Here is a 15,442-nt window from a genome sequence, read left to right on the forward strand (position 1 = left end):
TAGTATAATCTACAGGAGGAGTAGATTAGACCCACGCACGGTGCTAAATTAGAGCCAAAGCCAGGAGGGGGTATAACTAAAATGAAAGGGTGAATTAAATATAAACCTGCCCTGCAAAGAGCTCGGCAAGAAAACGTGTCTGTCCTGGCCATGGCTCTGGAGGAGAAAAGAGTTTCCTTTAATAATTTTTAAGTAGCCACAGGACAGTCTTCACACAGGTTTGGAACCCAAATTCATACTACGTGCATGATCCCCAGAAATTTCAAGCCTAGAATTTGATTTAAAGTAGTCCCAGTCCTAAACTGGTTGTGTTCCAGGAATGTGACGTGACAGAAGCAAACACAATTCCTAGCTGAAAGAAAAGCTTCAATCCAACACAACCCAAGACCTCAACCCTTAATCCAAGCTTCGAAGCATTCGCACAGAGTTACAAGAAAAATGAGCCTATAAAAAAAAAAAAAATGCCAAAAGATACAAACACCATGAGCAAAAGTCAGCAGAAAAAAATAAACAAAAGGATCAGACCCATAAAGATGTCATATTGAAATTACCAAGTAGAGAATATAAATATGTTCGTATGTTTAAAATAATAAAAGAAATTGAAAACATGAAAAGAGGAATGTTAAAGCAGTTTTGAAAAAGAATAAAATCTCTAGAAATAAAAAACATAATGATAAAAATGAAAAATTCAATAGACAGGTCAAATAACAGATTAAATAGAAATGAGAAAAAGAATGTGAATGTGAAATAAATCCGAAATGATCTAGAATGCAGTCCAGAGAGAAAGATATGGGATATATGAAAGACAGTTTAAAATAAATAGAAAACGAAATTTAATGGTCTAACATATGCCTATTCTGAGTTCCAGAGATAGATAATAAAGACGATGAAAAAGCAGCAATTATTCAAGGAATTTTCCAAAATTGATTAAAGATACAAATCCTCAAATACAGGAAACACAATGAATCATAAACAAGATAAATAAAAAGAAATCCATATCTGTATTTACTAGGCTCTACTACTCTAGAGGACACTACCCACAGAGACAGTAACCCTAACAATGAGACTGCAGAACACCAAAATCAAAGAGAAAATCCCAAAAAGAGCCAGGGCGAAGACTAACTAGAAAGGAACCTGACTGACAGAGATTTCTCAATGGTAACAACAGAAGCAAGAAGACAGTGGAATAATATCTTCAAACTACAGAGTGTAAAATAACTGATAAACTAGAAATCAATACAGAAGGAAACTACATTCTAAAAATGAAAGTGAAATAAAGACAATTTTAGCCAATTTAGAAAGAGTGTTTGTCATCAACTGTGACTTCCACTAAAGGAATTTTTAAAGGATGTATTCCAGGAAGAAGAAACATAATTTTAGAATGAACATTTGAGAGATAAGAAGGGTAAGTAGGGCTTCCCCAGTGGCGCAGTGGTTGAGAGTCCGCCTGCTGATGCACAGGACATGGGTCCGTGCCCTGGTATGGGAAGATCCCACATGCCACGGAGCGGCTGGGCCCGTGAGCCATGGCCGCTGAACCTGCACGTCCGGAGCCTGTGCTCTGCAATTGGAGAGGCTACAACAGTGAGAGGCCCACGTACAGCAAAAAAAAAGAAGAAGGGTAAGTGAACAAAAGAAAATGTGAGTCAATCAAATAAATACTGATAGTATACATTCTAAAAATAATATGTAATTTATGAAGTTAAAAATGTATAGAGCTAAAAACAAATTGTACCACAGTTATGCAAGATGTAACTACTGGGGCTTCCCTGGTGGCTCAGTGGTTAAGAATCCACCTGCCAATGCAGGGCACACGGGTTCGAGCCCTGGTCCAGGAAGATCCCACATGCCGTGGAGCAACTAAGCCCATGCGCCACAACTACTGAGCCTGTACTCTAGAACCCATGAGCCACAACTACTGAGACCACGTGCCACAACTACTGAAGCCCATGAGCCTAGAGCCTGTGCTCTGCAACAAGAGAAGCCACCGCAATGAGAAGCCCACGCACTGCAACAAAGAGTAGCCCCCGCTCACCTCAATTAGAGAAAGCCCATGCGCAGCAATGAAGACCCAACGCAGCCAAAAAATAAATAAAATAAATACATTTTTCAAAAAAAAAAAAGATGTAACTAGTGGAGAAAAATGAGTGAAAGGTCCAAGCGACCTCCGTTTACTACTTTTGTAACTTTCTGTGAATATACAGATTTCAAAACGAAAAGCTAAAAAAAATAGATAGCTAAAATACTTACATATCGATAGTATTTAGTAATCTAAGAGAGGGTGATCAGAGATTAGTGTTCTAAGGATTTCATATGTTTAGAAGAAAAGTAAAGATACAGATTAACTTTTTATTTGGTTAAGTTAAATAGCATGTTAAAAGATTAGAGTAAATATTAAAATAAAATAGAAACCAATGGAATGAAGGGAAAAATTGACATAAGAAACAAGAAATATAGGAAAAAATACAGAAAAAGTGGGACAAATAGAAAGCACAAAATAAGACGGCAGATACATGATAAGAACATTAGTAACCAAAATAAATGTAAATTTGGTAAGCTCTCACTTGAAAGACAAAGATTTTCAGTTTGCATACCACCAAATCTAGCTATATGCTGTTTTTTAAGAGATATACCTAGGGGGAGTGGAGGAGGGATGGATTGGGAATTTGGGATTAGCAGATGTAAACTATTATATATAGAATGGATAAACAACAAGGTCCTACTGTATAGCACAGGGAACTATATTCAATATCCTGTGATAAACCATAATGGAAAAGAATCTGAAAAAGAATGTGTGTATGTATAACTGAATCACTTTGCTGTACAGCAGAAATTAACACAACATTGTAAATCAACTATACTTCAAAAAAGTCATTTAAAATCTTTAAAAAAAAAGATACCTAAAATATAAGGGCATGAAAAGTTGAAAATAAAAAGATAAAAAAATATAAACCAAGCAAATAACAACCAAAAAAAATCAATATAGCTATCTTAATATCAGAGAAACAAATAGACTTCAAGGAGAAACATATAACTAGTAATAAAGAGGATCACTGTAAATGATAAAAGGTTCAATTCCCCAGAATAAAAATTCTAAACTTGTATGCTAATTATATACCTTCGTACATATATATATGAAGCAAAAATAGAACTACAAGAAGAAAATGACAAACTACCATCCCATTAGAAGATTTTTAACATATCCCACTCTCAAGCAGATAAATTTATGGGTCAAGCAGACAAAATATTAGTATGGATGTAGAAGATTTAACAACAGAATTTAATAAGATTGGTCTAATAGAAAACTAAAGGCAGAAAATAACAAAATGGAAACTAAAATATAATAGAATCAGTAAGGCCAGAAGTTGGTTCTTTGAAAAGACTAATAAAATTGACAAAACTCTGGTAAGACTGATCCAAAATATGAAAGAGCTGCAATAAACAAATACACTTCAGCAATGAAAAGGGGGACATAAACACAGATACTACAGACATTAACAAGATCATAATATCCTCCTGTTGATTTTATGCCAAAACATTTTAAAACATGTATGAAATGGACACTAGAAAAACAAAATTCACCAAACTGACGAAAAGAAATTGAAATACTGTGTAGTCCTATGAATACAAAAGAAATTGAATCAGTATTTGACTAGCTTCTCACAGAAACATTCCAGGCCCAGATAGTTACATAATAAGTTCTATCATACATTCAAGGAAAATATAATTAATAGCTCTTAAAAACCATTCCAGAGAATAAAAAAGAAAGAATATGTCCCAAATCATTTTCAAAGACTAGTTATAATCTTAATGTCAATCAGATACGATTAATATAAGATGGGATGGGCAATCTTAATGCCAATCAGATACGATTAATATAAGATGGGATGGGATGCAAGAACAGGAGAAGAAAGGCTTTCACTCTTTATTCAGCTGTTCCATATTGTTTGAATTTTTTACAAGATGAATGTATCTATGTATTACTTATGTATCAATAATAATAAAGTTTTCAAAAGAAAAAAAAATCATATAAGAAAGAAGATAATAGGCCAATCTTATTTAAGAACATGGAAGCAAAAAACCTAAACAAAATGTTAGTAAACTAAACCCAGCAATGTATAAAAAAAGATAGTAATACATCATGACAAACTGGGCTTACCTAAAGAATACAAGATTGGTTTAACATCAAATCTATTAATATAACATATACTACATTAACAAATTGAAAGAACAAAACCAGATGATTATCTCAATAGATGAATTCTATCTAACCTTTTTTCTGCAACAGAGATTCATAATTTTTAAACAAATCTTAGCAAACCAGGACTAGATGAAAAAAAGGTCTTAATCTGAAAAATATGGGGTCGGGGGGCACAGAAGGGAAAGAGGGAAAAGAAGGATAAGGGAAAGGAGAACAGGGAGGGGGAAGGGGAAAGAGGAGGGAAAAAGAGAGAACAAACATCATATTGAATGATAAAATATTAGAAGCATCATTCTACAATTGGGAAGAACAGAAGAATGCTTACTATACTGCTAGGACTACTAAGTGCAGTAATAAAAAGATATTAAAGGCATGAGAACTGGAAAGGAAGTAACAAAACTGTCATCCACAGATGATATAATTTTCTACAACACTCAAAAGAATATACAAACTGTAAGAATTTAAAAGAGTTTAGGAAAGTTGTTGAATATAACATCAATACACAAAAATCAGTTTCATATCTTTACACCAGTATCAGACAGTTTAAAAATGTAATTTAAAAAAACCTACCAAATGGGCTTCCCTGGTGGCGCAGTGGTTGAGAGTCCGCCTGCCGATGCAGGGGACGCGGGGTCATGCCCCAGTCCGGGATGATCCCACATGCGGGAAGATCCCACATGCCGCAGAGCGGCTGGGCCCGTGAGCCATGGCTGCTGAGCCTGCGCGTCCAGAGCCTGTGCTCCGCAACGGGAGAGGCCACAACAGTGAGAGGCCCGCATACCGCAAAAACAAACAAACAAACAAACAAAAAACAACCTACCATTCCCAATAGCAATAAAAAACAAAAGTACTCAGGAATAAATCTAGTAAAAGATACGTAAGCTCATTTTAGAGAAAGTTATAAAATTTTATTGAAAGTAATTAACTAAAACCTAATAAATAGAGAGGTATACTGTGTTTACAGATAGGGGGATTTGAGGATATAGACTTCAATTTTCCCCAAGTTGAAGTGTATGTAAAATTTATCAAAATGAGTCTAAAATGTATATGGAAATGCAAAGGAGAAAGAATAGACATTCTTAAAGAAGAAGATGGGAGCAAATTGGCCAACCAGATAAAAGAAATATTATAAAACTAAAGAAATAAGATATATGGTATTTGTACAAATAAACCAATAAAACAAAATATTTCTCAGAAGCAGACACACTTATATAACAACTTGATATGTGACAGAAGTGCCATTGTAGATCAGTGCAGAAAGACTGGACTTGTCAATGGTGCTGGCACAACTGATTATAAGAGGGAAAAATTGATTCCCTACCTCATACCATACAAGAGAATTAATTCTCCACAGACTAAAGACTTAATGTGAAAGGAAAAGCTTTAAAACCTTTAGAAGCAATATATGCGAATGCATTTATGACTTCTGCAGAATGATTTCTTTTAAAATACACAAAAATTATAAACCATAAAGGAAAATACTGACAACTTGTAACATTAAAATTAATGACTTCTGCCATCAAAGTAAAAAGACAACTGACAAACTCAGACAATATACCTGCAACACACAACCAACAAAGGATTAGAATTAAAATTAAATTAAGAACTTCCTCAATACCACCAAGAAAAAAGAAACAATCCAACAGAAAAATAGGCAAAGGACACAAAAAAAGCCATTTCATAAAACAGGAAAAACCATTGGCTGATTAATATATGAAGAGATAAATAAATAACCAGAAAAGTACAAATTAAAACCACAGTGAGATATCACTTTACACTCACCAGATTAGAAGATATTAAATAACAAAAAATATCAAGTATTGGTAAGTCTGTGGAGCAACAGGGACATGTAAATTATACCTCATTTTTTAAAGAGATGGGGAGGGAAGGGAAGGAAAATAGAGCAGTGAAGTGCTCCAAAATGGAATCTTGGCTTTCTTCAACTTGGAAATAATTGGCTTCCCTTTCATTTATATTCCAACAATCTCCCATTAATATTTTCAATGGCTTAGGAATTCATTAAATTTGCAAGTACAAACTAGATCTTATGTTAGAACCTAGATATTTTTTATAATTGAGGTAACATATTCTACTTTACAGTAATAAAAATAACCAACCTGTGGTGTTTGTGGAGTAGCCACACCTGTTGATGAAATGTCTTCACACCATTCATAGTCTATTAATCCAGCCACATAATTTTCATCACTGGCGATCACATCTTCTAGACTCAGATTCTTTGACTATTCAAAAATAGAAGAACTCAGAAACAACGCCACCATGATTCCATTTTAAAAGAATATATTGCAGGCACAGGGCAAGGTCCTCGAAGCAGAAACAAATGAGAGACAGTAGACTGAAGGAGATCACCACCCAAAACAGGAAGTCAAAAATTTTTAATTCAAATTATTAGAGGGGCTTCCCTGGTGGCGCAGTGGTTGAGAGTCCGCCTGCCGATGCAGGGGATGCGGGTTTGGGCCCCAGTCTGGGAAGATCCCACATGCCACGGAGCGGCTAGGCCCGTGAGCCATGGCTGCTGAGCCGGCGCATCCCGAGCCTGTGCTCCGCAACGGGAGAGGCCACAACAGTGAGAGGCCCGCGTACCGCAAAAAAAAAAAATTATTAGATAGGAGAATCTCTGACTCTCAAACAAGATGCCTTGGAACATTCTTATGTTATATGGCAATCTACTTAGCATATCATTATCAGATAATCACTATAACACCAGACAAATAACTGTTTTGCAAATCTATAAATAAGAAGCTCTCCGACAAAGTAGATGGAAGGGACTCTGAAATACAGGTTTCTTGGTTGCAAGAACATACTGAGTAGCTCGCAATTTCTACTAGGAATAAATTAGACTTATGAAAGATCTCCTGGAGACAGGCTATTCGGGGTCCTATGCTAATAATACCACCAGTCATTTATTTTCCTTCACTCTTCCCCCTCAAAAAAACTAGGAGTACACTAGATATACCCTAAATTCTAAGACTATGGAGTATAGTTGGATTTTTTATTTTTCACTCCTTTCCTTTCCTTCAATATCTAGTTAGCCTGGCCAAGCAACTGTACTTGAATTTCTTACATTCCATCCTTTCTTTTCTAATTTTCTGATTCAAGGACAAATCTTCTCATACCTGAACTATTCAAATGGACAACATGGTCCCTGCCACCAATCTTCCCACCCTCTCAACCAGGGGTGACAGAGTTCTCCAGGGTTGTCAATTACCATCAACTAGAACTAGCTGCACGGAGTGCTAGGCTGAGAAAAATACTAAAGCTAAGTCTATGCCCAGTGGGGAAAAGCACAGTGTCGTATGAATGAAGGCTGCCAGGGTACTGCAGTAGATAATAAAAGCACATAAACATCCCTGACTGAACAATCCTATATACAACTGGATGAACTCTGAAAATCAGTCATGTTGGTGACATGTCATGTCTTGCTCAAAAACCCAGTTTCCCATTACTTACAGCACAAAGTGTAACCCTCTGACCTGGCATTTCAAGGTTCCCTACAATCTAGCTCTCAGCTACCCTTCCAGATCACCCATTCACTCTCTTCCTCTTTTACTTTTCCCCCTTGAACTCTTTATTTTAACCAAACAAGTCTAGTCACTGCCAAAAGGATACATTGAGCACATTTAGGTGCCTGAGTTTTTGCTAATTCCATTTATCTTGCCCTGAATTCTGTGCTCCTTCTTTTGTATTTTTCTAAACTTAAATATGGATCCAGTTCAGATCACCCACGGTGACCACTCTCACCCTCTAAAGCCCCTACCGCACACCTCTAGCGCTTAGCTGGCACCCGCCACCTACTACGATGTAGTATTATCTATACGTATAGCTTGCCTCAACTTAACTGTTAGACAACAAGCACTACCCTGTACACAGATTTGTTTCCCAAGAGCTAGCACGGGGCCTGAAAATGCTAATGATGTTGATACGTGGTCTTTTGTGATTCTCAGATCAGATTGTATTATTGTTTCACTGAAAGTGGCATCTATTGATTAACCGTTCAGAATTACTTACTTTCTTATAAACAACACTCCAGAGAAAAAAGAGTGATTCTATCAAGGAGGAGAATAGCACAAAGAGACTATATAGCTTGCTTCAAGCCTTAGTGAGTTGCATAAAGACCAGAAAAAAAACCCAAAATTTGATTTCTACTTCATTGCTTGTCATTAAAATATCTCTTTATTGGCTATAAAAATTGGCTCAATAATATAAATGCCCAAATGATTAAATTATTAGGTAAATAAATGCTCATTAGATGGAAGATAAGAGTAAACATCTTCCCAGATCCTTTCTACTTGGATACTCTATGACTCACATATGCAGATGAATTGAGACCACACCAATCCAGATATAAGAAAATCTAATGGCTTAGGAAAATGTCTAAGACCTTTTAAACTAGGGTCTTAAACCTTAACTGGGGTGTCATAAACCTTAAAATTTAGCTGAGGTTTATTCTAAGTATGGAGGTATCTAATATCTTTCTGAAATTACCCTGATCAGAAGCAAAGTTTATGTTTTTGTGTCCTCTTAGACCCAAAGGTATTGACTTGGGTGTGAGACTTTAAAGGGTTTGCCCTGTGAGCAGGATGAGGGATAGGATGATTCATGGAGTCCGTGGGTAAAAGATCTGCCTGGGCATGGGATATTCACCAGCCCAGTACAACTCTCGAAGAACAGATTAGAAAAACAACCCAGCAATAAGATTATCTCACTTCAGAGATTTCTTTACACAACAGCCCCTTACACTAACACTTTTGGTTCTTAATTTGGTCAAAAGACCAACTACGGAGAGAAGGGAGACAAATTAGGTCTGGCAGGGACAAAAGACCCACTATACCTGCAGCACATGATTGAAGAGAGGTCAAAATTGAGTTGTTAAAGGAAATGACGGTGGCGGGGGGGGCATTCAGCGTTCAAAAAAAGATTATGAAAGAGGTGGCATTTGAACATTTTTTAAAAACAGAGTTTTGAGATCTAAAGAAAAAAATATCACCTCACACACATAATCATTTCTGCTATACTGGATTCCATGAAGAGGGCCAACTCTTTCTCTCTGAGAATGACAAAAGTACAGTTTCCTAATGTTAAAACCATTTAAACTGCAACTTGAATTAATGGAGGGAAGATTACATTACAAAGCTCTACACCTATCTGGCAAAGTATTTGGAAGGTGGAATTTTAAGGCATGGGAGATACAAAGAATCACACAGAAAACAGACACTAATTTGAGCACTTAGGAATGACATGGTGCTTCCAAATATGTAAGGCTTCTCCACCATTCTAAATGTTCATGACAAAGGAAAATGAGACAAAGACAACAAAATAGAAAAAAATAATTTGGTTATAACTCATACAAGGAATTTGAGTTGCATGAGCTACAGCTGCTGCTCAAAACAAACAACCTAAACCCTTAATATAAGTGAGTATCAAAATATTCACTGAAACTTCATGTTATATAAGGTATAATATGTCCTATAATTTACATAAATTATATAAACAAGCATACTAAAAAAAGACTGGAAAGATACAATAAAATATAAACTATTTTATCTATAGGTGGTAGTAGCTTTATAGGTAAATTCTATTTTCCTTTAGCTTATCTGTGGCTTAAAATTATTCTACATCAGGAGTTACTTTTGTGGAAAAAAGGGGAGGGAGAAATTTTTTTGTTTTTAATGCCATGTAGACATTCAAAATTCTAGTGTTCGCATTCAGAATTTCCCATTTTCCTCATCAAAAATATTTAGATCATAAAAATGTCTTGCTTGTGGGCCCCTGACATCAGCAAAGTTAACTTCCCTGGCATGTATCCACTTATGAACAAGATGGGCACATGGCAAGAGCAGAAGGCACTCACACAAAAGCTTCTGACATTCACCTTGATGTTTGTGACTGCAGTCGAGTTGGCTTGTCCACACGAAGAAAGAAGCCTTAAACGAACTGGTTTTCCCCGAGCCTTCTTGGCTAGGAGTAGAAGATAAGTAGCTGTGAGGTGATCATACTGCCACTGGAGGAAAAGAAAATCAAATTGTTTAGAAGACTAAACTTGCTTTTTGAAATAATGTTTTATTTTAAATTAATTTTTTCCTCAATGTAACAAACATTCAGAATTTAGATATTTTTTTTGGCTTTAAAGCATATAATGAAAGACAGCAATCCCCTACACCACTCCCACACACACACAATTTCCACTTCCTAAAAGGCACCTTTGGCTGTTTTTTCTATATTTCTAAATTAATTGCATATACAGCTTTAATTTTTTTCAGCTTCGGATATTATCTCTAGATTTCTTACTATAGAAAATAAGAATTTAGCTCTACTACAACTCCTTCCTTCCCCCGAACATATTTCCCTGCATCCTCCTACTATAGTTTTATAATTTTTAGTTAAATCAACATTTACATTATTATGATTATATAAATAGTATTTGCAACTAAGTAAAGGCAATATTCAAAATACTTAATTGGTACCCTGACCCCAGTGAATCAAAACAGAGGCCAAAATATGAGTAGGTTCCTGGGAAACCCCTGCCATGCCAACTATTAACCTTTTAATTGCTGGATATGAGGCAGGACCGGAGGGAGGTACCAGGCCTAAGGGAGGTTACAGGGCAACAGGGAGGGCACTCAGTGTAGTAGTTATTTACCAATCAGTATACAAATATTCTAGTATCTTAATAATCTGTATGGCCATACTGGTTGAATATCAGCCCTGCAACCAAACCACACAGGGTACTATCCTTGCATTTTCTTCTTTTGAAACTTTTTCTTGAAGTTAAAAATAAAAAAGAAGCAGTTAGTCATCTTACTAACTCAACTCCACACTCTCCAACACTCTTCACCTCCTCCCAACATGTTCACAACACATCAGCTAATCTGTCTCCTCCTCTGTCTCATTTTGGAGACATTCCACCTGATGTCTGCATTCTATGCTCCACTCTGGGCTGGCTTCTTTCTCAGCCTGCAACTCAACTGTCGATTGAGGGGTTCCCTTCACTTCTATTCTACAATATACCCCTTGGTTTCCTAGATCCTACCTGTTCCTTTCTCTTCGTTTACTTTCTTGTTTTGGTGGAACATTTCCCCCAACAACTTCCTGAGTGTGGATGAAGAGGAGGTAAATTTTTGAGATCTTGCATGTCTGATAAATGACTGTATGCTATCCACACGCTTGACTCTGGTTTGCCTGAGTATGGAATTCGAGGCTGACAATAATTTCCACAGCTTTGAAGGCACCGTCTCATGGTCTTCTAGCTTCTAGCACAGTTATCGAAAAATCTAAAGTCTTTCTGATTCCCAAGCCTTTGTGTATGACCTTTTGTTTCTTGTCTCTAGAAACTTTTTTGGATCTCCTTTTCCCCCCTAGTTTTCTGAAATTTCACTAAAACAGGCCTTTGTGTGAATCTATTTTCATCCATTTTGCCAAACCCTAGTTAAGTCCCTTCATTCTTAGAAACTCATACCTTTCAGTTCTGGAATATTTCTTCTTGTACTATTTCTGTGATGGTTTCCTTCCCCTTCTTCTTCTCTGTTTTATCTTCCTGCAACTTCTATTATGTCTATGTTGGACCTTTCTTACCCCTTCTCTTTTCTTTGTGCATCTCTCTGTCTTTAGGTTCTACTTTTGAAAGATTTCACATTACCTTCATTTTCAAACATTTCTACTGAGCTTTTCATTTCTGTAGTCATATTTTAAATCTTCAAGAGTATCTCTTAAAATGTTACTTTTTAGTCATCTTATTCCTATTTCAAAAAAGAAATAGCTTCTCTTATCTCAGAGAATATTAATTATTGTTTCTTGGCTATTTTCTTCCACTCCCTGCATTATCTGTTTTTTCTGAGCATGTTTGCTTTTTCTTCCTTCTCTCCCACCACCCCATTTGTTTTGATCTTTGACTTTCATGTTAGAGGCCGTCCTCAAAAGTCTGGTGATCTTTGGCTGTCTGTCTCTATTTGAAAGCAAAAAGTATAATACGCAGCTACTTAAGACTCTTGTGTAGTTTAGGCCTGCTCATTACCTTATGGGCTTCTCTCTAAGGTGAAGAGACAGGAACCTGGCTCTCTTGGCTTTTCCCTAGAGATGAGTCTTCCAATATTTTCCCCAACCCCACTGCAATTAGGATAAAATCCTGATCCCAGCATTCTCAGAGTTGAATAGGGAAGAGAGTTAGAGGCAGTGGTTCACTGTTCAGTAAGAGGAATGTGTGTGTCAATGCATCCATTTCAGAATGGCTCATCACCCCCACCTGAGCTGCATCTGGTACAAGAGTGCCTCTTGTTCAATGTCTCCAATCTTCTGCTGGAGTGGAGAAGAGGTGGCTATCATACAGCACAAGGCAAACAGAGGGACCTAGCAATCTAACTGCTCCTAATACAGACTTTCAACCAACCTTCCTGTTTCCACCCTGCTCACTTCCCTGACTCCAGAGGTTCCTAGGACCTCTGATTCCTGAGCTTTTCTGGAGCTCCAGGGCTCTAATCAATTTGCTTACTGCCTTTTCCCACTGCAGGCACTTTGCTTTCAGCTTTCTCCAAAGTGCTAGGTCAGCTGCCACTTAGCCATTTTGTAACTTCTAAAATTTTACTGACATTTTTTTTGTCTCCTCTTTTATTCTCTTCATTGTGAATTGTTTGTCTTTTTATTCCTTTACTGTTATTTTAGTGAGGTTTTAGGAAGTGTTGATGTAAACATGTCTGTTCAATCTACGTGAATGACTGAAAGTTTCTAAATAATGTACTCAAGACTTTGAGACCCTCTGCCCTACAAAAGTGTTAAATTTTAATGCTAAATAATATTTTGTGCTATGTACCTCACAAAGTGCACGATCCAAAGAGGTCTACTATCACCTCTGATTTTATTAATAAATTTTATCTGTTAACATTTTAGATGGCCACAATCATAGTATATGCTTTGAAATTTACATAATGGATCTATCAATATAGTGGAAGAAGTATAACACTGTGATAAATTATCATGGAATGTTGCCTTTAATCCAGAAAGGTTGGGGGAAAGGAGGGACGGAAAAGGTTTCATGGAGGAGGTACTTGGAAACTAGGTGAAAACTACATAGTTATAATCACTCTCTACTTTCCAGAAGCTATGTTAAAGGTTTTTTCTGGGGGCTTCCCTGGTGGTGCAGTGGTTGAGAGTCCGCCTGCCAATGCAGGGGACACAGGTTCGTGCCCCGGTCCGGGAAGATCTCACATGCCGCAGAGCAGCTGGGCCTGTGCGCCATGGCCACTAAGCCTGCGCGTCCGGAGCCTGTGCTCCGCAACGGGAGAGGCCACAACAGTGAGAGGCCCGCGTACTGAAAAAAAAAAAAAAAGGTTTTTTCTGTACCTCCCACATCCATGGTCTCATGGGTGATAGCTGCCTTTTTGAAAGAGATGCCATAAACTGATTACAGACAATTGCTCAGAAACAAGTTGCCACTTGCTTGTCAACAATGGCATAACCCAGGCATTGTAAACAATACCTGGAAGGCGCTAAGGGTTTTAGGTGGAATTTTCTAAATAGGCCTCAGTTTTATAATCCTGGAAACTCTACTTCCCTAGGCAAAAAAGCATCCTTTTAATAACTTTTTTGCCATAGCCACTTCATACTACTTATTAAAATAAGATGCACAGGGGAGTTCTATGTTTAATAACAGATAAATCAACACATTAGTAATGCTTTTCAGGTGATGTCGATCCCCAAGTCTAATGCAACCAATGTCTCCCTTATCTTTTAGGCAGCTCCCTCTTTTGAAAGTCAAATGTCTGAAAGTAAAGCAACAGGTTTACCTGTTATAAAGAAGGTTCCATTTCTAGAAAACAAAAAACATTTTAAAATCCCCAGTTACTGTTCAGGCAAGTTAAATGTTAAAGGACTGCCCGGGCACCTGGGCTGAGGAGAGGCAGCTACTGGAACAGAGGGTTTGAGAAATTGAGGAGTGGCCCACCATCCTTCTCCTGACCTTGCTCCCGAGGCCCTCAATCTTTAAACTTCCACCACCAGAATACATGGGTGTTTGCACTGCAGGGGTGAGAGGAAAGGATCTGTCTTGGTCTGTAGGTTCTCATGTGCACATGCGACCCTCAGCGAAGCCAGATACATAACTGGCTGCTTCACAATCCAGAGCCACTCAAGGCTGGAAGATCGGGGGAAAGTAAGGAAAGCTATGAAGTGGAAGCTCTAGCACCACAGGAGAAAATCTCAACAGGACTATGAGATGGCTCAAAATCATGACACATGAGAGACTCTCACTTCCACATACAAAAAGCAGTTTAAGAATGCTCATGTAGGGCTTCCCTGGTGGCGCAGTGGTTGAGAGTCCGCCTGCCGATGCAGGGGACACGGGTTTGTGCCCCGGTCCGGGAAGATCCCACATGCTGCGGAGTGGCTGGGCCCGTGAGCCATGGCCGCTGAGCCTGCACGTCCGGAGCCTGTGCTCCGCAACTGGAGAGGCCACAACAGTGAGAGACCCGTGTACCGCCAAAAAAAAAAAAAAAAAAAAAGAATGCTCATGTATATAATATAAAAGTGGTAGTTCCATGAGTTGAATGTTTGGGAATAATATTGTTTCTCTCTCTTACACAAAGCTCAGCAGCACCATACCCAGCATGGATCACATTAAACTTATCTCTGTCCTGTCTAGCCAGCCCCTAGAGCTCCCAAGATGCCAAAACAGACCACGGCTGATCTCAAACCTGGTTTTCCCAAGGCTCTTTAAACTGGAAAGTACCTAGAACCAATGTGAATTCTCTGAGACCACCCAGACCAGGATTTTTCAACTTCAACACTATTTTATAGTTGACCTGGATAATTCTTTGTGGTGAGTGGCTATTCTCTAGGATATCTGGCAGCATCCCTGGCCCCTACCCACTAGATGCCATTAGCATATACACACATCCCCATTGTGACAACCAAAAATGTCCCCTGAGGGGCAAAATCACTCCCAGTTGAGAACCACTGACTTAGACCAATGCTTCACAAGCTTTAATGTATAGATGAATCACTTAGGGTTTATTAAGATGCAGATTCTGATTCAGCAGGTCTGAGGTGGGACTGAGATTCTGCATTTCTAACAAGCACAAAGTGATGCTGATGCTGCTGATTCTAGATCACACTTTGAAGGCAAGAATCTAGAGTAATACTTCTCAACTCCTGGCTACACACTGCAATCATCTGGAAAGCTTTTAAAAATTGTGATGCTTATGCCATACCCCAGACCAATGAAATAATAATTTC

At 37.9% G+C, this 15,442-nt stretch overlaps 1 protein-coding gene across 6 annotated transcripts in view; it reads right to left on the bottom strand.

Moving 5' to 3' along the window:
• Window positions 1–15,442, bottom strand: part of MELK (maternal embryonic leucine zipper kinase) — a 78,567-nt gene that overhangs the window by 11,372 nt on the left and 51,753 nt on the right. For 3 of the 6 annotated variants that reach the window (XM_060013386.1, XM_060013383.1, XM_060013384.1), the window contains 3 exons: window positions 10,092–10,220; window positions 9,207–9,266; window positions 6,319–6,441 (listed from right to left, as the gene is read on the bottom strand). In XM_060013386.1, the coding sequence (XP_059869369.1) occupies window positions 6,319–6,441; window positions 9,207–9,266; window positions 10,092–10,220 (312 nt within the window). The remainder of the gene's footprint in view (window positions 1–6,318; window positions 6,442–9,206; window positions 9,267–10,091; window positions 10,221–15,442) is intronic. The other 3 variants (XM_060013389.1, XM_060013385.1, XM_060013387.1) reach the window with 2 other exon arrangements.

This window comes from Delphinus delphis, chromosome 6 (assembly GCF_949987515.2).
Source record: "Delphinus delphis chromosome 6, mDelDel1.2, whole genome shotgun sequence".
In the NCBI taxonomy this organism is placed as follows: Eukaryota; Metazoa; Chordata; class Mammalia; order Artiodactyla; family Delphinidae; genus Delphinus; species Delphinus delphis.